At 43.2% G+C, this 24,500-nt stretch overlaps 1 protein-coding gene across 3 annotated transcripts in view; it reads left to right on the top strand.

The window, feature by feature from the left end:
• The window catches only part of Dock4 (dedicator of cytokinesis 4), a 393,633-nt gene that overhangs the window by 323,469 nt on the left and 45,664 nt on the right, over positions 1-24,500 (top strand). For 2 of the 3 annotated variants that reach the window (XM_026782419.1, XM_026782413.1), the window contains exons 31-36: positions 7,378-7,526; positions 9,549-9,634; positions 14,029-14,055; positions 14,200-14,295; positions 15,112-15,172; positions 19,297-19,390. In XM_026782419.1, coding sequence (XP_026638220.1) covers positions 7,378-7,526; positions 9,549-9,634; positions 14,029-14,055; positions 14,200-14,295; positions 15,112-15,172; positions 19,297-19,390 — 513 coding nt within the window. The remainder of the gene's footprint in view (positions 1-7,377; positions 7,527-9,548; positions 9,635-14,028; positions 14,056-14,199; positions 14,296-15,111; positions 15,173-19,296; positions 19,391-24,500) is intronic. The other variant, XM_013347825.2, reaches the window with a different exon arrangement.

Genomic DNA, 24,500 nt, shown 5'->3' with positions numbered 1-24,500 from the left:
ATTCTCTTTCTCCCCTGTAGACCCTGAAATCTCTGGGCGGAGGATAGCAAACTGATTTTTCTAGGTGCTTCTTAAGAAGCTGACCAACGACAGAAGAATGCTGCCTTAAGCGGCACTGCTCCCTCCTTTGCTGTGCTGGCCCTGAAGACTTCATTGTCTCGAGTATAGTCTAGGTCTGTCAGGAAGCAGTTGTTTTCAACACACAAATGCCCATCATGATGTGTGTAGCTTACGTATAGAGTCTAAAACTTTGTTCTTTTTTTTCTATATCATTTTCCTGACTTTTTACCAGAACATCGCCCACATTTTAAAGGGTTTTCCATTCTGCCGTGAGACTGAAGGGGATTTGATTTCCAAGGCACCTGGAACTTGGTGATTGGGCTGCTCACACATAAACCTAATATTGCGCATCCAGTCATTATATTCCCCCCCCCCTAGTTTTATGTGTTAGCAACATTTCACCTTTAGGACAGCTTAGATTTCATGTCTGGCAAATGCCTGACAGAAATAACTTCCAGGAGAACAGACGTGTTCTAGCTCTGATTTCAGAGGCTGTCTTTCGGCACTGGTCAGCTTCACTGTTTCAGAACTGAGGTGAGAGAGAACATCTTGCTGGAAGGGTATGGTAGAGGAAAGCTGCTCACCTCATGGGAGCCAAGCAGCAGAAAAGAGGATCCGCCTATGCTAGCCTACCCTTCTCCCTGCCAGCCCCTTTACTCACATAACGATGGGGTTTGTCTGTTGAGAATAATGGCTATTTCCTAACAGAGCTAGATTGTGCTAGGAATAGTCTTCTGGGCTAGGACAGCAAAGGAGGGGAACACTGCTACTTACCATGAGGGATGTCCTTGATCTAGGGTGTGATGCTTCCCACTCCCACAAGTCTTTCCCTGTTTGTCATCTCTAGAGAAAGATGTCCCCAGAGGTGTGCTTCCCCAATCATGTCCTAGGCATCTCTCAGTTTAATAAGGTTAATGACCAAGATTAATCACTACATTTTGATTTTGGTTTTCTCTCTGACTTCTTTGTGTTTAAGAAAGTCTCGCTCTGTAACCCAGACTAGCGCGTAATCAATTGTCCTGCCTCGGTTGCCTGAGTGTTGAGGTTAGAGGTATGTACCGCCGTCCTGCCTCGGTTGCCTGAGTGTTGAGATTAGAGGTGTGTACCACCGTCCTGCCTCCCAGTGCTGCTTTCTACCACAGCTATGTGACATGTAGACATTCAGTTGTGTGCTTATAAAAATACTTTTATCGTTCTAAAATTGCATAACAATTTATAGCGTTAAATGTGCTTTTTAATGACATTTACATAGAGAGCGTTAAAACCTAGTGCATATCAGGCCCACCATGAATTCAGATTTCTTTTCCTTTAGCCTCTCTCTCTTGGAGCGTTTGAGCAAGCGGGCTCGGAAAGCGGTCAGTTCGACCTTAACTAGAGCAGATTGGTGGCTTTGACAATTTGTGCTTTCAGATGCAGAATTGGGGGAGTCTGACGGGAACAAGGGAACAGAAGTGGGCTTTTCGTCTGTGGACCTAGCATATAAACAGGGCGCAGAGAGCAGGTTCCCACAGAGCAGGGTCAGGCTCTGACAGTGAGGTTTTGCATTTGTGCTGTTGTCTCTGGCTCTTGTGGCCCATTCGATACAGTGTCCTCGTGACTTAATTAAAACCTAATATATGCTTGCAGGTGTTTTTAATTGTGGAAAAATACTCATAAATTTGCAGTCTTAACTATTTTTCAGTGTTGAATAATATGAAGTGCGCTCACATTGCCAGTCAACTGTAACCTCCACCATCCATTTCCAGAACTCCTGTCTTAGAACACCGAGTTACCGTGGAAAAGGGGGTCTTGGGGTGGGGAGGGTACAAGGGAAGGAAGAGGAGGGGAAGGAAGTAAGGAGTCAAACAATTTTTTTTGTTGTTTGAAAAACAGAGTATTCAAAGCTAACTCTTTGTAGGCTAATAAAAAAAAAAACATGACCATTAAACAAAAACTTCCATCACCCCCCACAACCTCAGCCTTCTGAGTATTTTACACGTGTTATGTCACGTGTGTGAGACAGTTCAGCCTCTGTCTTCCTGCCACCCACTTCACCCGTGTTTCATGTAGGAGTGAGAACTTGCTCGCCTTTGGAGAGAAGGCGGTGTTTCGCTGTTGCTGTGTGCTACATCGGCCTTCTTCGTGCCTCTGTCCTTGGATACGTGGACTGCTCCCACCTTGGGCTACTGGGGGCTATGCTGAGATCCTGCTTTCTCTTCTCAGGGGCTGATGCTCAGAAGCAAAATTGCCGGATCTTGTCCTAATTGTATTCTTCATTTTGGGGGGAACTGACATGCTGCTTACATAATTTTGTCCTGGTTCCTATCATCATCAAGGGTTCCAACTTCTACACGTCTAGTGGGTGTGCAGCGACATTGCATTGTGGTTTTGATAAGTTATTTTTGAAGAAAAAGGACCAATTGAAGATAAGTGAACACCTATTCTTTTTTTTTTTAGATTTATTTATTTATTATGTATACAACATTCTGCCTCGATGTATGCCCACACGCCAGAAGAGGGCGCCAGATCTCAGTACAGATGGTTGAGAGCCACCATGTGGTTGCTGGGAATTGAACTCAGGACCTCTGGAAGAGCAGCCAGTGCTCTTAACCTCTGAGCCATCTCTCCAGCCCCCTAAACACCTATTCTTAAATGCGTTATTCCTCCATATCTTTATTTTCTAAATTAAAGAAATAAAATTTTGTTCTGTCAATAGAGATGGATGTTATACATTGCCCTCCAAATTTTGTCCACTTTGTGTGTGCCCTTGAAAGAGTGAAGTAATCTGTGTGAAGGTCATCCTTGCCAGCTGGCTGCGCAGGTGGCCTTCGATTTGCTGCAAAGTTTTTACTTTCTATTTTTAGATAAATTCCCATCCTTACTAAACACAGTGGGCACGTGTTCCACATATGCAAACAAAGCATCCTGTACCCACTGTAGAACAACTGGACTTCCCTAGCAGGCTGCCCCTCTACATAAGCACAAAACCCCTGCAGCCCAAGTATAAGGCACCCCAGACACCTCAGATAAGACTCTGTGGCTGGCAGCTACGTGTGGGGGACACACACACAAACCCTCAGGAATATGGGAACCAGTTAAGTGAAGTGAAGTCGCTGCTGTACATGGCCCCACATTCTGCTCAGCTGATTCGGCAGGGTTTGTTTGGGGACCTGACTGGGTTTGCGCATGCTCCGCATTCCCAAAGTGTGTTTTCAGTGATAAGGCTATCCTGAAGCCTTACTGCATTATCAAGACCCAAGTGTGGCTGCTCTCTGACTTCTCCACTATCTGAAGAAAGATACAGCTCTAGAATGTAGTCTGTGAGCCTTGTTTGAACAGTAGCCGAAATGGAAGCTGTAAAATGCATGCTCAAGCCCACAGGGAATTTTGAAGATTAGTTCTGTTTTTAGTTAATTTAAGAAATCAATGGTTGAATGTGTTACCATGATAAAGGCATTGTGATTCTGGTCTCTAGTAAGCAGGCAAGATACTGCTCACTGGTATTTGAGGGAACAAACATTCACACTCTAGGTGGTTCATCAGAAAACTACAGGTTGTGTTTGACAAAGTAAATCCCAAAGTCCCAGATTCACCTTGTATTAAGAAATGCATGGTCTCTTGTATAGCTAAGAGGCCTACTAGTAGACCTGGCTTTAGGCATGGGTGTTTAGAGAGATCATCTAGGCTCACTATGTCTTAGCTATTCTTCAGTCTGAGTGCTAACCTTAGTCTCAGAAGGACTGTCTCCATTCAGTAGTAAAATGGTTTCTGAAGACTTGAAACATACTTGCTTCTTAAAGCCCCTTCTAGAAAACTCCTTAATGGCCACATATTGGTCTTAGAGATGAAGCTGGTTTTGGGCAAGACTAATATTACACTTGCTTGTCCTGAGGCCAGAATATAGGAGGTTGTTCTACCTAACTGTGGAATGACAGATGAGGAGCTATTCCTGAGCTGGGATGCTGCCCAGAGAGCAAGCATGGTGGGTACTCTCAATGAAAAAAAAAAAAAAAGCTTTTGCTTATTCCTCTGTCCAGTGAGTCTTGTCTTTGGTTTCGCCTTGACCTCCGGCAACTTCAGCTTCAAAGGGATAGGTTTGTGAGACTTGCCTCCTCAATGTTTTTTTGATTTGTAGCTGGACTTAATTTCATATTACTCTTCAGCCAAGCCGAAAAGCCTATGTTGGTTCCGTTCATAGGACAGCCATTTCAAACTCGAACCAGCCTGATTGGTGGATCCAAATGCTAGTCACCCTAATCCCTAGTTAAGGGATTTGGGATAAGTTGTTTAAGAGCCCAAGATTTTTGTTTCCTCTTTGGGGGTGGCAGTTCCTCCTGCCTAGAGTCGTCATGGCAAATGAATGGAATTATTCATGGAGAGAGGCCAGAGCCCGCCTGCCACGGGAGTGAGTGCTTGCAAGAGTTGGCTGAAATTGTTAGTGAGTCACCACACTTGGTGCTCTAGTCCCTCTCGACTTCCAGAAGCCTTCTCTTGTCTAGAAGCATACCGACCCACCATCCCTTTAGCTGGTGCCTCCTCTTGTCCTATACTTCTGTATTCAGGATCTCCCACACACACCTCCGTTCTTTCTTTCCCTAAATGATCTCATTCATTCGATGATGTCAATCCCTATTTATCGACAATCCCTATTTATGACAATCCTGCAAGGCTCCTGAGCCCTAAATCTGACTTTTGGGAGCAGATAGGGTATTGTGCACATGAGAATGTCTCAATAGGGCTTCAAGCAGAAGCTTTTGGGCGTTGTCCTTTCTCCATCTGAAACTAGTTTCTACTCCTGTTCCAAGGTGGTCTCATTTAGTAGTAAAATTAGGCCAGGAGAATGTCCCTCAAATCTGGCCTCCTGTCCCTATTACCATGGCTGGTATCTGGGGGCCGAAGTACTATAATCTAGCATCAGTTTTCCCAATAAGCACCTACACAAACACAGTTGAAGAGTTACACCCCCTCTCCAATTCAACCAGGTCACTATTGGTAATTTCTCCCTGACCTCCGCTACACTTGCAGATATGACTTACTGCCCATGTTTCCAGGTGTACCTTCTGTTCATATATTAGGCCAGCTGCTGCTTATTCCCTAGCCCAGTGAAGTAGCCTGTCTGTAACCACTTACCAGCTCCCAAATCATGACACAGAGACTGATGATTAGTTATGGGTGTCCAGCCTTAGCTTAGCTTGTTTCTAGCCTGCTTTTCTAACTTAATTTAATCTGTTTCTCTTTATCTACATTTGTCTCGGGGCTTTTTACCTTTCTTTCCTTCCTTCTGTATATCTTACTTTCTTGCTTCCTCGCTGGCTGACCTCTGGCTTCTCCCTTTCCTCTCTCTCTTCCCTTCCCCTATATTCCTCATCCTATTTGCTCTCTCTACCACCAACCCCGCCTATCCTTTCTCTGCCCAGCTGTTGACCGTTCAGCTCTTTATTAGACCAATCAGGTGTCTTAGGCAGGCAAGATGAAACAGCAACACGTCTTTAAATCATTAAACAAACAGTTAAAGTAATACTCTGTAGCATAAACAAATGTAACCCATCCTTATATAATTAAACTAATATTCCACAGCATAACAAATTTAATACATAATTAGTTTACATAATTAAACTAATATTCCACAGCACCTGTCCAAGCATCTTTCCTTGGTTTCCTTAGGTTAAACGAGCTGGACCATCATCCTTGATGGTCCTTGATACTAGATCTGCATCTCTGCAGTATCCTCAATGTTTGTTATGTTTTACATTTGTAAGCAATAGATTGCTCAGTTGATATGAGCATTCCCATTTGTTGAGCCCCTGAATAAAATAGATTAATGACAGAATTAGTGAAACAAATATAAAACACATATCCATGCTAAAAGAAAGTACTTGTTATTGTCTTGTTACTCCCCAAATTTCCAAGCTCTCATCTAAACTCGTAATCTGTCACCTGCCAAAGCATATTCTGGAAAGAGGTACTCATTTCAGTTTTTCCCCTCTGCTTCTATTTATAATCATGTAACAAATGTGATTTTGCGAAGATAGTGTCTTATCCAGGAAAGCAGAGACCTAAAGGGGTTTATGGCCTCTGTGGATCATGGGGTATACAGGGAAGATATTGAACACCTCTGTTCTCTCTCAGGCGTATCCTGGAAACACTGTATCTTGTATTAACACAGACTAAAATGTTCAGCTCCACATAGTATTCCCTCTGTGTTTCTGGGGTAGGGAGAGTCTCATCATGATAGGAGATGCGCATGATCTGAGCATAGGAAAGAGTAAGAACCCTGCTATAGAACAAATCAGAAAAACGTTTCTGTGATTTGTCCCTAAAGACGAAATTGATGTCCTTCATGAAGACAGCCATCTTCAGCCTGACCTCTGAACTTGTTCTAGGCATTCTAGGGAGGTGCCTCAGCATCACAGGCTTTTAACCGTGACACAGAAAAAGAGTGCATCATCAATGGCATGTCGTTTTGTTACTATCAACATAGGAACTTCTCTGTGAAATCTAACATAGACTGATGGACTTCCGGCCTACCCTGTGTACCGTCACTGTGTCCCTGCTGCTGCCTGGCCACCTCTGCTCTGAATCACAACTACTTAGTATTTGACTGCACGCCAGTAGAAGTTCAATATCATTATGTTTTAACCTTTTGGAAAATAGTTGAAGGCTTTGAGGAGGTTGCTTTTAGACTTTTGTTTAGCCTATTTATTTTTTCTTTAAAAAATAAACAGAATCCAGTTTTCCTTGCATAATTTGCAGTTTTACAACCCAGAGAAAACAGCTGTGATTACCTTAGGGGTAGTTTCTCAGTTAGTATAGGGGTGTGTGTGTGTGTGTTTGTGTGTGTGTGTGTGTTGGGGGTAGAGGTGTTGCTTACCTTTATTTCTATGTACCTTGTGTGTACCTGGTACCCACAAACGCCAGAAGAAAGCATCAGACTCTTTGGGACTGCAGTTATAGAAGGCTATGAGCCACCATGTGGCTTCTGATGGTCTGAGCTACTGAAGCATCTCTCCAGATTCCTCTTACGTCGTGAAATGTTCCCGTATAGTCACACCTTGTCTTCACACACTGAATTATGTTGGGAAAGTTTAGTTGTGTTTTTCTTCAGCCTCACTTTTAATAACAGCTTCTAATTTTTTTTACAAGAAAGTACAATAAAAAAATATTCCAGTTTCTGTCATTTTAATTGTATGCCTTGGGTTATTTTCTTATCTAGGGATAAAATTATAGTTGAGTATTTCCAACTATAGTAATTGTTTTAACTAAATTTTAAAATAGTAATCTTTTTGAAATCTTATTAAGACTAAATATGCTGAAACTCAAATATTTTGCTTATTTTAGGAGAACACAAACTTCACTTCATCCCTGCCCTGATTGGCCCCTTCCTAGAAGTCACCCTGATACCACAGCCAGATCTTCGGAATGTCATGATTCCTATTTTTCATGACATGATGGACTGGGAGCAGAGGAGGAGCGGCAACTTTAAACAGGTAGGCCGGTGGCACTCACCAGAAGTGACAGAGAGCCTCGCTTCCCTTTGGCGCCTCCCAGTTTTCTCCACTACAACTTTAAGTGGGGAAATGAACACTGAGTCCAGTGGACTCAGAACCAGGTGAACCTATCCTGCCGGCACCATGGAGCCTTAGATACATCTCTCTGGCTTCTTGTTTACCTTAGATACATCCCTCTGGCTTTCTGATCTCCTTAGAAACATCTCTCTGACTTCCTGTTGTCCTGTGCCTCCAGGAAACCCTTGAGACCCCATGTCATTTCTTTCAGCTAAAAAATTCCTTGCCTTACCAGATCTGTATTTAAGAATTTACAGAGGGTTGTTTGCTCCCAGCCGGACACGGCTCAGAGGAATCGGAAGGTTAATGATTCTTTAAACCATTGAGCTCTCAGTGGTCTACACATTGTGTTTGGTGAATGACTTCGCTTTCAGCATTTGACTCACAGTGTGTTTTATTGCTCTTCCCTTGGAGCACTGAAAATTAATTTGAAGGAAAGAACAGTGGGGGAAATCTCACAAAGGAAATTCCAAGGGGATGAACCTATCATTCCGCACTGACTTAAGTTAATAGGGCTGCTCCCGTTTGGGGGAAAGACAGGCATCCTCATTGCAAAGCTAGATCTGCAAAGAATCAGCCACTTTTGCAGGTCCGGGTTGGGGGCAGGAGGAGTAGCATGTGCTCACACAGCGGCTGCACAAGCCTGCTTGCCCACGGGATGTGGCCCTCCTTCACACTCTACATGAGACCATCTTCAAGCCTCAGGAAAGTGCTTGCCAGTTCTTATAAGCAATTTGATTGCATGCATAGATTTTTCCTATTGCCAAAAGTGTGGGCAATTCACTTGTATCTGTTTATACATTTATTTTCAAGAAAGCTAATGGGTGAGCAAAAGGCTGAGAACAAACTGTGCTTGGTAGGGGAGCCCACTTTCCTTCCCCCTTCTCTTCATCTCTTGATTGACATCTGGCTTAAAGGGATAATTGAGCTCAGTCCTTTGACAAAGTTGAATATTCATCCCAAGCCCGAATCACTTTAACTCTGCCTAAAGGTTACCATTTTCTCTCTCCTCTTGCCTCATATACGTGAAGGGAAATTGTTCCCTTCCTGATATTCAACTTATAAAGGATTTACATCCTTGAAAATGTAAATGTTTTGATTACAGTTTTGAAGAAATATGGCCTTTCTATCGCCTGCTTCTTACTGCTTACTTAGAATATTTCTGTGGGTCTACCATCTGCACAGGGCGAGGATGAGTTCTCAACTTCAGTGAAGAATGAGCACAACCTCGAACTATTTGAGGAAAGAAAACAGACCTAAAACACATTAAAGATTTCATTTAATGTATTTGGGCATGTTAGTTTGCTGATATTCCCATATATAGTGATGTAAAGAGAAAAGAACTAGGACTTGCCAGTTTTTTAATAGTCCCTACAAAAGGAACTGAGGGCTGGAGAGATGGTTCAAAGGTTAAGAGCACTGGCTATTCTTCTAGAGGTCTTGAGTTCAATTCCCAACAACCACATGGTGACTCACAACCATCTGTAATGGAATATAATGCCCTCTTCTGGCCTGTAGACATACATGCATGCACTATACATAATAAATAAATCTTTATAAAAAGAAAATATTTTTTAAAAAAGGAATTGAAATGTTTAAATTGGGCTGCTAACATTTATTTCGGGATCACAGATAGATAGATAGATAGATAGATAGATAGATAGATAGATAGATAGATAGATAGATAGATAGATAGATAGATAGATGCTGTCTTTGGCAGTATGGAAAACTAACCAGGCAGGAGTATGAAGTCATGATAACTGCATCAAAATCAGCCCCCTAGAATTCCGTAGGGAGGCTTGCTGTTAACCATGGCTAACAATGTCAGTTTCACAAAGTGTACTACAGCTTTTCCCCTGCCATAAAAAAATACATACCAATTTGCCTAAATAAATCTTCCCCGTGAAGTGGAGGGACAGAGAATAATATTTGGGTGTATTTCAGGTGGAAGCCAAGCTAATTGACAAATTGGATAGCCTGATGTCGGAGGGCAAAGGTGATGAAACCTACCGTGAGCTCTTCAACAGTATGTGAGTAGCGTGTTTCTCTCCAGTCGGTTCTGCTCAGGCCATCTGGTGTCGGTCCTGAGCCGTTCTGCACCGCAGTAGATGAGAGATGCAGAGACAGCTTGGGTCTCACAGGAGGGCTTTGTCTTCGTAGAGAGTGAACTAAAGGATAATTGCCTAACTCTAGCAAGTGGATCTTATTATGCTGATGACGAGACACGTCTCCTTATTTTAACCTCAGATTAGGACAGGCCCAGGCCGACTGTGTTGCATAACAAAGCCCCCGTTTGCCATGCTTGATAACTTTCAGGGAAAATAAGACCATTGTTACGAGATAATGATTCTAAGGAGCTTTATGAGCGGGAGACAAAGAAAGGGTGTGATTATAACATTTGTATACAGTGTTCTCCAAAGCATGACCCTGGCTGATTTGCCATTTCAACAATGAACTTAGCTTGTGCCTGATGGTCCGCATCTGCTTTAACCATCGATGCCGGTCATTTGCTCGTGGTTATTAAATTATGAAATGCTTCCTAAATGCTCCCTATTAGAAGGTCACCAAAGCAAGTCATTTCCAGTGACTTCGGTGTTTGGGATTTGCAAGGAGAATAGAGGGAGAAGAATTGAGTTCTGTGAAGGGGCTTTGGGGTCATCCCAACTATGATCACGGTCATGGCAGAGATTGCTTGTATTATGTATGAACTCACTGTGTCCAGATAGCCAGAATTGAGGTGTGAGAACGTCACAATACTTGGGATTTCCCAGCTGGTGTTTGTTTTCTTTATGAGCTTATGGATCTTAGTCATTTTCAAACCTAGTATTTCTATAATGTGGTTTATTTTAAGAGGGAAAATCATCTTGCTGAGTTTGGACATTTCTTTCCAGAGTGCAAAAATAATACATCTCCCTGAATAAAAGACACCTGCTTTTTTATTTATGTCCAATCATTACCTAAGTGGTACTGATAACCAAACACAAGATTCAAGTTCATTATAGGATTGTTAATGAGCAACAGTGGAAAAATGAATGTATGTGTTTTAAGGATGCTGTCTGTGGTTGGTAGTTTGGGGAATCTTTAGCTAGCCTGATTCACAATCATTCCTGAAACTTTAGGGAAAATTTTATAGAAAGGCAAATCCAGGAAGGGCTGTAGAGATTTCATATGGTGGTGGTGAATGACAAAACAGAGTCTGAACCCTGAATGCCATTTTCTTTTGAATCTGTAATTAAACCAAAACTTGTATTAATTAGTCACCAAGCCCTCATTCATTCCTGGGCACAAAGTGTCTGTCTTTCATGACAGCTGGAATTTAGCAAGAATTCTGATTAAAACCTCATCCAACACAATAAGTTATATTTGAAAGATGCTTTCATTTCAGTTACTGGTCCTTGGTTAGAACAAAGAGCTAAACTACCGAAGTGCTCAGTGGAATGAGCCCCTTGAGATTTGTGATTAATTATTTATAATGAATTCATAGCATTAATAAATGCATGCTCTCTTTCTTTAGTGCCTCTTCTCTGCTTTAGTAAGGGCCTGATAGCTTGCAGTTTGGGTTGCTTTTATATAAATATGACTTTGAACTAGAAGATGTGCCTTGACATTGGAATCAAAGTAATAATTAAAATATTAAGCCTCTATAATTAGGGCTATTTTAAGGGACCTAATTAGTTCAATGGAAATTTTTATCCTTTTGTTGAATTTTAACTTATTACTAGAATATAATATAAATTAATTAAAAAATTAAAAACTGTAAATATTTTTAATGCTTTTATAGTCAGTGTCTTGGGAATAAAACAAATCTAAAGTGACAATTCAATCACATTCCTACCTTGTCCCAGAAAAGAAAGTGAAAATGTAGGTGCATTTCAGGGAACAATCAAGTCCTTTTATTTTTGCATAAACAATCCCAGCAAGTTAGTACAGTCACAGTGTGAGGTGCCGCACATGTTATGAATCAGGAAGGCATGCTGTTATTGAATAGAGGTTCCTTTGCTCTGAATTCACGCCTAAAACTTTATAAAATTCAACAAGACGAGGGAAGCCCAGAAGATGCTCTGCTTCTTTCTGGTCCAGCAGAACACCAGATGATTCCCAATGATTGCCTGTCCCATCACTGCCTACATTTGGAAGGCTAGCTCTATAACACCGTGCCTCGAGTATCCAAATCTGCTGTTTGGGTTGTTGAAGAAGAGCGTCTATGGCAGGACAGTCTTCTCAGCCTATCCTCGTATGATAGGGAAAGACAGACTGAAAATCAAGCTACCATCCCCATGTCCTTCATGGCGAACAAGGTCATCTAGCTGTTCTACGGTCTGACCTGCCTGCTCTCCATTTCATGGAAGAGGCCCATTGCAAAACCCAGAAAAGCTTTGTGATAAACTGCCCCTTACTTATGAGACGGGTTCTCGAGATACTCCCAGCCCAAGAGCACAGGGACAGACCAGGAGAAAAGAAACCAGGTTCACTCAAGTTATCTGGAATGATTCCTTCCTATGCTGATACCCTCCTTGGGTTATGTTGATAGAAGTTTCTCTCCCGCTCAGCCCTCAGCTGTTCAGTCCCAAAGAAACATGCTGAGGTCTACGTTAATTATAAACTGGTTGGCCTATTAGCTCAGGCTTCTCATTAACTCTTACATCTTAAATTAACCCATAATTCTTGTCTGTGTTAGCCATGTGGATTGGTACCTTTTATTAGTGAGATATTCTCATCTTGCTTCCTCTGCATCTGGGTGACAACTGCAGACTGAGCTTTTCCTCTTCCCAGAATTCTCCTATTCTGGTCACCCCACCTATACTTCCTGCCTGGCTACTGGCCAATCAGCATTTTATTAAACTAATACAAGTGACAAATCTTTACAGGCTACAAGACTATATTGTCCCACAGTAGGTTGTATCAGGTGAGCAGGAAGGCGGAAGGATTCTCAAATGAAGGCGTAAGCCTGGCTAAGGGTGCAGATGAGAGAGGCCCTAGACTTGGTTCTGACATTTGGTCCCGAGTCACTGAAGGGAGCAGGGTATGCAGAGGCAGAGCAGTACCTCTTATGCAGGATGCTGTAGCTCTGATTTCTGACTATATCAGGAAGCTGCAAACTAATGAGAGTCAGAAATGAAGCCTCTGTATATTTTTAGAATTCTTATTTAACTTGAGTTGCTTGTTTTTGGGCCTCTGAGTATGTGAGGTGTAGGCTGTCACTTGGGGAAATTTCTGCAGGCATCCTGCATGATTTGGCAGGATGTGAGAGCTTGGTTCAATGTCAGTTCCCTTCCACTCTAAGCAGGTGCCGTTGAGAGGTTTTAAGTGAAAATCTATTTAAACAAACTAAGAAGATTCTCCTGGAGGATCAGAAAGGGCAAGCCCCACACCTTCCATGTGTAGTCTCCCTCTGAACAGCCCACTCTTAATCTAGATAACAGTTTAAAATCAGTGAAGCATATCACGTAACAGAAAACAGACATAGAGAAAAGACAGAACACTGGGTACTTGGTTGACAATAACAAGAAAAAAAAAGTGGTGATGGGAAGAAAATTGGAAGATAATATAACCATAGACCTTTACCAAAATAGGTCCCCTTTCCTGTTTTTTTGCAACTAAATGCAGATAAGATATAGTTACATATAAGAAACGTACATACACAGACACTTCCTTTTTGAAATTAATATGCAAGAGAATAAAGGTTTTGGACAGAAATGTCGATCACTGAAATAGGAGGGGTAAGGAAGTACGCTGATGCCACACACTTGCGTTCTTTTATTTTGGGGGGAAGTTCATTTGGGAAGCCTTCACCAAGTACGCTGTTGATTGGCAGAGAGGAGTGAAAACCAATCAGGTCCTCCTCATGATGGCTCTCATTGTTTGTGTTGACACCGTGCTTCTGCTCCAAGGTGTTTAGGATTAGGAGAGATGTAGGAGGAGAGACGTGGTTCGGGCGCTCGTCATCAATCTGCTGTAACAACCGCCTAGGAAATCCTCTGTGATTAATGGCCAAGTGAATGAACCCGTTGAGTGAGTGCACAGATAGTACAATATGTATTGAGTGGGCAAATGTTAAGGGAAGGGAGAAAAACGCAAAACGTCATACCGTCTGCACAAGGATTTTCCTGTAGCGGTTGCATTGCAGCAGAATTGCTTGGGTGAAGATGCATTCCACTGAGAGGTAGGAAAACATTTTCTACGGGGCTAAAGCCAGCTCTTTACTTAGAAGTAAACTTGGAGGGAGTCCTGTGATCTCTTCCGCGCTGTTGTTTACTGTGGCAAGGCACCAGTCTCGTCAGCCTAACAGAGCAGCTAGGGGAAAATGTCTTTGAGCTGTGAGGTGCTGGTGTGTATTTGAAAGCATGATTACTTGCATGTGTTCATATTGTATGACTTGGATAATCTGAAAATCGATTTGCTTTGTCAATGCTTCCCGGATTAGAATTCCACTATTTGGTCCCTACCCTAGGTAAGACATTGTTTGCAAATTGTGCTACTTGTGAGATGTTGCCGTGGTTGCTAAGGCATTTAAGGTACTGATGAAAGTAAAATGGTTGTCATGGTGACTGATAAAAATAAATGTTGAAAATGCCCTGGGTTCTTTCTTTTCCAGTCTACTAAAGAAAATTGAGCGGGAAACATGGAGGGAAAGTGGCGTTTCATTAATTGCCACTGTCACTCGACTGATGGAGAGGTTGTTAGATTACAGGTAAGCTGCCGCTTGAGATTCCAGATAGACTCTATTCTAGCTAAAAGCTCAAATAGCTGAACTATAATTAGTGTTCCACTTGAGCTAATCATTCGAAGACTTGCTAATCAGCACTTGGACTTGAAACCGGCTTGTTTGGGGTTTTAAATCTGGCTTTGGTGTGTGTTTCCTTGTTTGTTTAGCTCTGGTTTTGATAATTCTTTCAAAGTCCTGGTGAGTTGAAAGAGTTCTCAGAGTCCTTGACTGTCCTCAAAAATAGAAGGAACAGAAAAGAAAACATTTTTGGGTATTTTGACTCACCCACTTAAAAATTTCGAGTGGTCCAAACAGGGTGAAGATCTAGACTTCATGTTTAGACTAAAGACAGGAATGGGGGAGGGTTGTGTTAATGTGCTGTGCTCTTTAAAGGGGGGGCTTCCACACTCTTATCCTTGCCGACCACGATTTATTGTTATTTTTGTTCATCTTGCCTGTAGAGCAGGCTGTCCCAGTTCTATGCATGCTGGTTCTCTCTTATTTGAAGAACAACACTCTCCTCCTCATAGTCTCTGGTCATACTGACTGGCTCCCTTTACACCTCAGATAAGTGTGAAAGTCCCTGAGGTGCACGTGACGTCCTCAGCAGACACTGCGACTCGGGGGTCAGTCTCTGCTGCCCGTCCCATCCTAGACCTTCCCCCCAGTAACCTTCCCCTGATTCCACACAATCTGATCTCTGACAGCACCTCACTGACCCCCACACCAGACACCACAGAACAAACTCTATTTTCCACGTGAAAGGAAGTTCTGAGTGTGACTCTTGCTCTCTGTCTTCAGGGACTGCATGAAGATGGGAGAAGTGGATGGCAAAAAGATTGGCTGCACAGTTAGCCTTCTGGTTAGTAACCCGGACTCTTTCTCCCGTCCTCCTAACCTTTGCTGTGCTTCGCAGAAATACCAACTTTATATTTCATCTCAAATGTGTGCCCTTTTCCAGGATGTTCCTTACCAAAACGTAAATATGTTTTAAAAAGAAAACAGTGAGCGTTAGGTTGGATGAAGCCCAGAAAGTCAGTACTTGGCTTGGACCATCGCGGGATGTTCCTGCTGTGGGCTGGGCTGGTGGCAGTGGGCAGACCTCAGTGGCGTCACCGAGGGGCTTAGGCTGCTGTCCTCCTTGGGTGAATTGCTGACTGCACTCAGTCTGGTTGCTTGTCTGGGAGGAGCACAGTGTCCAAATGGAGAGCCCTTTATTTCTCTGTCAAGCGTTTCCTCTCTGCTCTCCCATCCTCACAGTTATGCTGCATCTTAATAGCCAGTTCCTGAGCTCTTCTCTAACTAAGGAAAGTTTTCTGTCTAATATACATAAGTTTCACTCACTAGCCTCTTTACAGACTAAATTCATAATCACCCTATTGTCAAGAGTTGCATTACAACCAGATGACCATGTGATTTATCATGCAGGACAAATACTTTAGTGTAAAATTAAGTAGTATGTATATATACATATATCTGAACAATAATCTAAACCACAATTACTCTAGAACAACCAAAATTTATAAAAAGTGTCACCTGTCTTATTATTGAATAGAATGGTATCTCACCACAAAAGAATAATCATACATTGGACATTAACTTCAGTATTTTGCTATTTGGCAAACTGGTAATTTCCTTTTAACTCATTTGGAATTGAAGAAGAGCGACATCTTCCACTGTGACTGTCGCACTTTCTTTTCCTGGTGTTTCTGAGAACACATGAAGCTTGGCTGTCTGTTCTAAACCCTTGTGCTGTTGTTGGCATTCTTGCCGCAACATCCTGAAGCCCTGGCAGCTGGAATCTGCCTGTACCCCGACATCCTGAAGCCTCGGCAGCTGGAATCTGCCTGCACCCTGACATCCTGAAGCTCTGGCAGCAGGAATCTGCCTGTACCCCGACATCCTGAAGCCCCGGCAGCTGGACTCTGCCTGCACCCCGACATCCTGAAGCCCCGGCAGCCGGACTCTGCCTGCACCCTGACATCATGAAGCCTCGGCAGCCAGGCTCTGCCTGCACCTTGAAATGCTGGGCTGCCTTCCATCCACCCATTGGCTTCTTTTCACTGTGCTTTGCTAATTCCTCTCAGGCCCTTTTCAAATCTCTGAACTTTCCCCTGACCATCATTCTGTTGCCCCAGTTTTTGGCTACCCTGCTCCCCTGAGTTCATGACTTTGCCTTTCTTTACCACACCCACCTCTTCCTTCTCATTTTTAATTAATCATTACATCTCTAGCTCAGTTACCAGCCCCTGAAAACAGTGAGCCCTGAGTATGCTCTGAGGTCACATCATGTTCACACTGATGTACTTCTTAGTACCGACAGTCGCCTGGCCATCAGCCCATCCACTATAGTGCTAGCCATTTACCTCTCCTTTCTCAGCTTGCACATCCTTCCCTCTGCTCAGCCTCCCATTTTCTCACTGCCTTTTGTCTATCTTCCATCACAATCGGGGACCGCAGCCTTTTCCAGGCCCTTGCTTGTATGCCACATGCTCTGTGAGCTGCAGTTTGGATCCTTAGCCCTGGCTATCCCTGGCACACTGGAGTTAAGCTCCAGACACAAAGGCTCATAAACAACCTCAGAGCAAAGCATTTGCCTGTTTCCTAAGGGTCCCCCTTCTGTCATCCTCACCTCCTCTCCAAACGTCTTTTCTTTGGGGGTGAACCCAAGAATGCAGCCCTTAGCGTCATCTCCTCAACTTGTCTAACACAGGTAGCCCTTTCCACTGATAGAAGAATGAATGCTCTCCCCTGTGTTCCTCCTTGTCTCCGTATAGAAATAAGACAGAAACCCCATAAATCAGAGGGCCTGTAGTAGTCACTTGACCCTGACCCCACGTCAGCTCGGAAGTGACTAAGAGCAGAGAATGCAAGCATTTTGGAAACTGTCACAGTTTTGAGCTAAAACAAGAATACTTGTTAAAACCCCAAACCTATCACTTTGAAGCTAATCTCTTTAGCTTTTACACCATATGGAAAGTTTCTGATGTTTTCTAGTAGCAATATGCTTCTCCTCAGTACCGCTTCCTGTGAGGTCAGCTGCAGAGCCTGTTGAGGCTGCCTCTGTCTGCTGGGGTACGAGCTGAGCGCACCTCCAGTGACAGTGCATATTTGACATGACTAGCAGGAGGAGTTGTAATTATTAATTTGTTCTCCATGTTCCAATCTTTATCAGACATATGTGAGATGGTCCTCTGCTGGCTGGGGAGATGCTGGCTTTCTTGTTCTTAAGGAGCAATACTCATCTCCGGAGTGATCGCCTATTTCTGTTCTGAAAGAACACAGCTCCTTACCAGAAAGCCATTAGAGCAAATCATCCCTTAATAACATCAGACCTGCTGTGGGGTTGTTAGATATGTTTATGGTACAATTCCTGCTAATTAAGATGATTTCGGTGATAATGAGGGAGGTTTGAGTAGCTTTTGTTTACTTGGCTTTCTAAGGACTGCCAGGATCTACAGGAAATGAAAGGCAAGGAGAGAGCAGATGGTGAGGCTTGGACGGAGTAATGCAGTCAACTCAGCCTCAGTGTCCGCATTGTGAAAAAGTCCTAGGGCTCAAGAAAGGACACCAGTCAGATCATGGGCAGACAGTGCCTTTTGGGGTGCATCCCTAGGTCACTGACTGGCTCAGCAGCAATAGAAACCTATGGAATTCCTGGCATTTTCTGTCTCAGAAACCGTCAGTCTTTCGTGCTTCCCTTCCCCGGCACTAGCCAGAGTCTCTCATACACCGAGGGGGAAGCATCAGGCCACAGCAATAAACAGTGCTTGAGCTTGTGGATCTGAAGTAGGGACTTCACAATGTACCTGCAGCTCAGAGAGCCTGGTAAGTCAAAATTGGAGTTATTTAATTAGCTATTAGTTACTTAATTGCATATTAATTAGTTATTTAATTTAATATTTTCAATAAGCCCATTATATAATAATAAGCAGAAATACAATTTTGATGCCTTTATATTTTAAACATAAACTAGAAGCATTAAAACTTAATACAACTGCCAGGCACGCTATAATCCTAGGCAGAAGCAGGTGGATATCTGGGAGTTTGAGGCCAACCTGGTCTATATAACAAGTTCCAGGGCTATATAATAAGACCCTGTCAGAAAAAAAAAAAAGAAAAGAAAAGAAGGAAGAAAGGAAGGAAGGAAGGAAGGAAGGAAGGAAGGAAGGAAGGAAGGAAGAAAATTAACACAATTTAGAAATGTACCTTAACAATAAGAAATATTTTCATCTGTTCTTTCAACAATTTTCCAGGGGAGAAAAAGGGCGAGGGACTCATTATGTAGCCCAGGCTGGCCTCAAACTCAGAGATCCTCTCTTTCTGCCTTCTGCTGGAGTAAAGGCATGCACCACCACACCTGACAAAAAAAAAAAAAAAAAACTCCTTTGCACTGTGTACCTTTCCTTACTTTATGTCCTAGAGACTTCTTTCTTTAGAAAAAAGTATCTATGAAATTGAAATATCCTTGCTGCACCTCGGCATATAGGTGATTTATGATACAGTTTTAATATTTTAGTTAGGTAAGTTGACTGCCCAGCTGACAGGTAAACTGAGAGCAAATGATGGAAAATAATACGGGCACAAGAGACCACGGGGTGCAGTGGTCATTCCGGCTCCTGGCGTCTGATGCAGGAGGGTCAGGTTGGGAGTCCCAAGCCAGTATGGGCTACATCCAAAACTGTGTCTTAAGAGAAAAAGAAATGAAAAAGAAAGCAAAAGAAGAAATTTGAATCATTGGCTATAAACCAAGAGTTACCAACTTACCCAATAATTGCCAGATGTTTAACGCAGTGTCAGACAGAAAGTCAGCTGCTGTCATTTCGTCTCCTCACGTTATTATTAAAAAGATACTTCTGGGAGAGGGGGGCGGGGAGGGACATGCATCCCTTCTGACCGGGAAGACACAGAACTTTAGCAAAGTGAGAGGAAATATTAGTTGGCCCCTGTGCTGAGGAAACACCATGCGTGTGTTCTTTTTCACAGAACTTCTATAAGACTGAGCTGAACAAGGAGGAGATGTACATCCGTTACATCCACAAACTCTACGACCTGCACCTCAAGGCTCAGAACTTCACAGGTAACGCCTGGGGCTCAGATTGGGGGACATGAACTAATGCATTAAGCTGATGCATTAAACATGGTCGCTCCTCTGCCGTCCCTAATTCGAGAGGAAGATTCCAGCACTTCTCTTGTCAAATCACAATGCATTTCAATTCTATGTCTGTTTCTTAGTACTGCATTTCTGCCTGTCTTTGCATGGCCTTTCAGAGCTGCCCTTGGGATTATGAAGTACATACCTAACTCTATACATTACACTTGCACTCAGTGCTTTGCTGTCTTAATTTAAACATGGGATCTGTAGGGATATTTTGTTTAATCTAGCAAATAAAGCTGACCTGAAGATCAAAGTGCAGAGCTAAGCCACTAGTTAGCCGTAGAGGCCAGGCAGTGGTGGCACACACCTTTAATCCCAGCACTGGTGAGACAGAGACAGATGGATCTCTGTAAGGTTAAGGCCACCCTGGGCTACATGAGATTGATTCTGTCTAAAAGAGAAACAGAACTCACACAAAGGTGGTCCCAGCACTTGGGATCCCATGTTCTTAATCCCAGCACTAGGGAGGCGGAGGCAGGAGCGATATGGCAGGTGGAGAGAGAAATACAAGGTGGGAGGAGACAGGGGCTCGGATGCAGTCTGAGGATTCATAGAGACAGGATAACCCCTTTGGTCTGAGCATTGGTTGAGGTAAGAACTCTCTAGTGGCTGACCGCTCTGCTTCTCTGATCCTTCAGCTTCCAACTGGTAGCTGACTCTGAGTTCCTATTATTGAGACCAATTAGAATTCGTGCCACAGGGATCTTTAAAACCATCCAGATCCCCGTATCCTCCCATTCTGTGCCGTGTTGTCTGTGGCGTCCGTCTTCACTCGAAATCCCTTCAAGTGCCATCATCACCTTCACCTGCTATGCTCAAACGGATTTTAGAGGTTTCAGAAGGTGTACTATGTTTACTAAGATACGGGCCACTTTCATGACTCTGAAGTTCTCTGTTTCCTCCCCGTTTTTATTTATCCTGAAGAAACCAGTGCTTTTAAAAAGAAGCATTCTCTTGGGTTTTTTTCATCTACTTTATGATCTCTTGCACTAGCCACTTCTCTGTTATTGAAACATAACATCTACAGTAATCAGCTTAGAAAGAAGATATGTTTGTTTGGGTTCAGCATTTCGGAGGCTTTGGTGCGTGGTCATTTGGCTCTGTTGCTTCTGGACTTGTAGCAGAGTAGATTGGGGAGATGGTGGGGAGAAGTGCAAGACATAGCATAGCCGCTCCTGGTATGGCTGTGACTCGAGAGACCCCAAAAACAAGCCTCACGATTCCTTTCATGCATGACCCTATAACCTAACTCTGTCCACTAAACTCCGCCTCCCACAGTTCCCAGCCATCTCTCTGTAACACTGACGGAAGTAGGTGCCAAGCTTCTATTCAAAGATTTCTGTATGTCTGTGTGTGTGCATGAGTGAATGCCGCCCATGTACAGGGACCCTCTGAGGCAAGAAAAGGTGTTAGCTCCCTTGAAGCTGGAATTGCAAGTGGTTGAGAGCCACCTCACCTGAGTGCTGGGAATGAGAGTCAGGCTCGGAAGAACAGCAAGTGCTCTTAACTGTGGAGTTACCTCTCATGGTCAGTCTACTAATCTGTATCACCGTGGGGCTGTAGCCTACTGGGTAGGGTTCCCATGTGTCCTTCTCCTTCAGCAGCTGCACGGCATCTGCCTGACTCTGCCCATTCTCTCTATCTCTGTTCGGATTTCCCACCTGGCTTCACTCTGCTAAGCCATTGGTCAAAACAGCTTTATTCATTAAACAATAAAAACAACACATATACAGAGGGACATCCCACATCAGTGCCTTGATGGACACTCCTGGACCCAACCGTGGCATACGCTCAACCCTGAGGGACCTGTTTTGTCAGAATTCTGAGTAAATAGTTCTTTTATTGTTATGCTTCTAAGATGTTGTCATTGCCTCTTTGCCTCCCTGCTTTTGGCGAGAAGTAGGTAGCTACTTTAATGACCCATCGTAGAATGTCATCTGGTTGCTTTTGAGAATTTGTATTTAGTCTTCAGTGGTTTGATTATGACATACATGGTGTGGTTTTCTTTAAGTTTAATGTGTTTAGGTTTGCTGAGCTCTTCTGAGCTATAACCAGATATGAAAAAGTTGCATTTTCTCAAAATATATTTTACATACCAGTCCTTTCTTTTGGGACTGCAGTGGAATGAGTGTTTGGCCTCTGGTCATTGTCCCCTAAGTCCTAGGACCCTGTCATTTATGCCTCCTACAACTTTACACCAGAGAGTTAATTTGCTTTATGTCAAGACCACTGATCCTCTTCTACCATCTCCATTCAGCTACTGAGCCTTTCCAGTAAAAATGTTTGTTTTGTTGCTTTATTATTCCATTCTAAAAATTTCCATTTTGTTGTTTTCTTCTCACAGTTTCCATTTCTATACAAAGAATTCATCTTTTCAGTTGTTCGAGAGTGTTCACATTTACTATGTGGGGCATGGTTTCAATAGCTGCTTCATAGTCTGAGATTCCAACATGTGAGTCATCTTGGGGTTGGCATCTGTTAATTGCTTTTTCCCTTGGATAGTTATTTAGTTCCGTGGTCTCTTGAATGCCAAGTAATTTTAGATTACATCCTGGACCTTTTGAACATTATGTTACAAGATTCAGCATTCTGTCAAAATTGATATTTTTAATCTTGGCAATCAGTCCAGTTAGATTTCAAACTCAGGTCCTGCACCACTTCCTGGGGGTTGTGATTTCAATATCTGAGTTTTAGAGCCTCTGAACTACTGCTCCAGTTCCCTGCATGTGCAACCCCGTCCCCGTCCCCGTCCCCAGCACGGGTCTCGGCTCCTTAGTTATGATCTATACCATTGTATATTGCTTATGTCGGTCGTGGTCTCATCTACAAATACGCACCATGGAGATTGGCCCAAAACTCCAGAGACAAGGTGAAGAGCTCCTTCCTGAGCTCCTTGTTCTCTTTGGTTCACCGCTCTTCCCTTGGCACAGACACTCCCAGTTCTTAGGATTCTGGCTGTGGCGCTGAGGCTGGAAGAGGAGGGTGAAGACAGAGAGAGTACGAGCTCCGTGCCATGGAAAGCTTTTTCCCAGCCCTGGAAGAGAAAAGCTCCTCTGGGAGCTATCCATTGTCTGATCCCATTTGCAGGAAGTCTGAGATAGGAGACGTAAAAGGCCGGAAATAAAAGCAGATAACTGAACACGTTATGCTCGTCTTCAAGTGTGGCTTTTCCTAGTTGGTCCATTTGCTCTTAATTACTTTTCAAACTCCTCTGATAATTGCCTTCTGTATTCTGTGAAGTGTTTTCTTGTGCTCATTAGAAAAGGGTGGAAGGGGCTTGCTCCACTTAACCAGAATCCTCTCTGTGGGTTTGCGAACAACAAATCGACACCTTTGCCCCACTTTTCTTCCAGGGAATTCTTGAACTATGGCCCTTCCCTCAGTTTTTAAATAAAGAAATCCTTTTGGTAACAATTCTAGAATTTTAATGTATTGCTAGTGTCTCTGGTGCCTCTAGCTGGTCCTATTATCTCGGTAGCATTTCTGTTTATAGTCTAGAGGCCTGGATACTCTTCAGGGCTCTTTTTACTCTCCCCCAAGTTGAATCCTGAGGTTGGTGGATTCTTTCTCCTAAAGTGGTTCCTGTCCTGGGCTTCCCATCCTTCAGTTTCCCTCACCGACTCCTGCTATCCTTATCCATGGGCTGAACCCATCTTCCCATCACTTTCCCCATTCTCTTTTGATTTGTATTTGTGTGTGTGTGTGTGTGTGTGTGTGTGTGTGTGTGTGTGTGCGCGCGTGCATGCGTGCGTGCGTGCGTGCGTGCCATATATGTGTGGGTGCTCAAGGAGACCAGAAGAGGGTATTAGATTCTCTGAAGTTGGAGTCACAGGCATTTGGTGAGCTGCCTTATGTCTGTGCTGGAAGCCAAAGTGGGGCCCTTTGGAAGAGCAGAAAGCACTCCTAACCACCGAGACAGCCATCTTTCCAGCCTCGTATTCTCTGTTTTAAAGTAATTACCACATTGTTTTTTATTGCTGGTTATATTTTACTTTTTGTGTGTGTGTGTGTGTATATTTGTTTTTGTGCATATGTGTAGACAGGTAATCCCAGTTAAGGATGAGTCCTTTGACGACAGAGGTGATGGTTTCTTGTCCTTAGTCAACTATTAGAAGAAAGCCTGGGAATAAATCCATTGCTGATGAGTGCACTTGTCAGTTACGTTTTAGCTCCTGCTATGAAGGTTTTCCCTCAGTGCTGATAACTCCTGAATTGCAAAGGGAACAATGCAGTATAGTGGACTGTTTTACTTTTAAAAAAATCAATAGATCAATAGAATGAGAATTGAGAGTAAGCAAGCTAAGGACCGTTATTCCACATCTGCACAGATGTGTTTTGATTCTCTGCAAGCAAAACGTAACTTGTCTGAGATACCAGAGATGGGGACTTTTTTCTTTACGTACGTAGTTCCATGGTCCTCGAATCATCAGTGATGTGTGCATTTCCCATATGACAGTTTACTCCATGTATTTATGTGTGTGTGCATGACGTATGTGTATGGGCGTGCATCCCACACTGGTGTGGAGGTCAGAGGAAGACCCTATGGAGTCACTTCTCATTCCTACCTTTACGGAGGTTACAGGAATCAAACTCAGGTCACCAGGCTTGCACATTATGACGCTGACCTGCTGAGTCATCTTACCGGCCCTAACATTTTCTTCTCTCCTAATGTCCTCATTTGTGTATGTCCTGGAAGAAAATAAAGTTGCTGGGTGAACTGTTCTTCCTATAGACATGGTTTCACCCTCCTGCGCCCTTCTGCAATGCTGCCTTGCACTCCTCATTTTTCTTCATTCTTCTGGCTTTCTCTTTGCACACTGCCTTCTTCCCTGCACACGTGTCACAGGAACGGAATGGCCTGTGGTTAACTGTACAGTGCACTGTTTAGAATTTTAAACTCTTTAGAAGATTGTCACTTGGAATACTTCCCTCTTCAATACATATCAACCCCCAAAGAATAGAAAGGTGAGCCTAGAACAATGCACACACTGAACAGAAAGGTAGCCTAGAACAGTGCACACTGGAACACTGG

Source organism: Microtus ochrogaster, chromosome 1 (assembly GCF_000317375.1).
Source record: "Microtus ochrogaster isolate Prairie Vole_2 chromosome 1, MicOch1.0, whole genome shotgun sequence".
Lineage (NCBI taxonomy): Eukaryota > Metazoa > Chordata > Mammalia > Rodentia > Cricetidae > Microtus > Microtus ochrogaster.
Note: the sequence above shows the minus strand (reverse complement) of the source record. Positions and strands in the feature narration are given on the sequence as shown.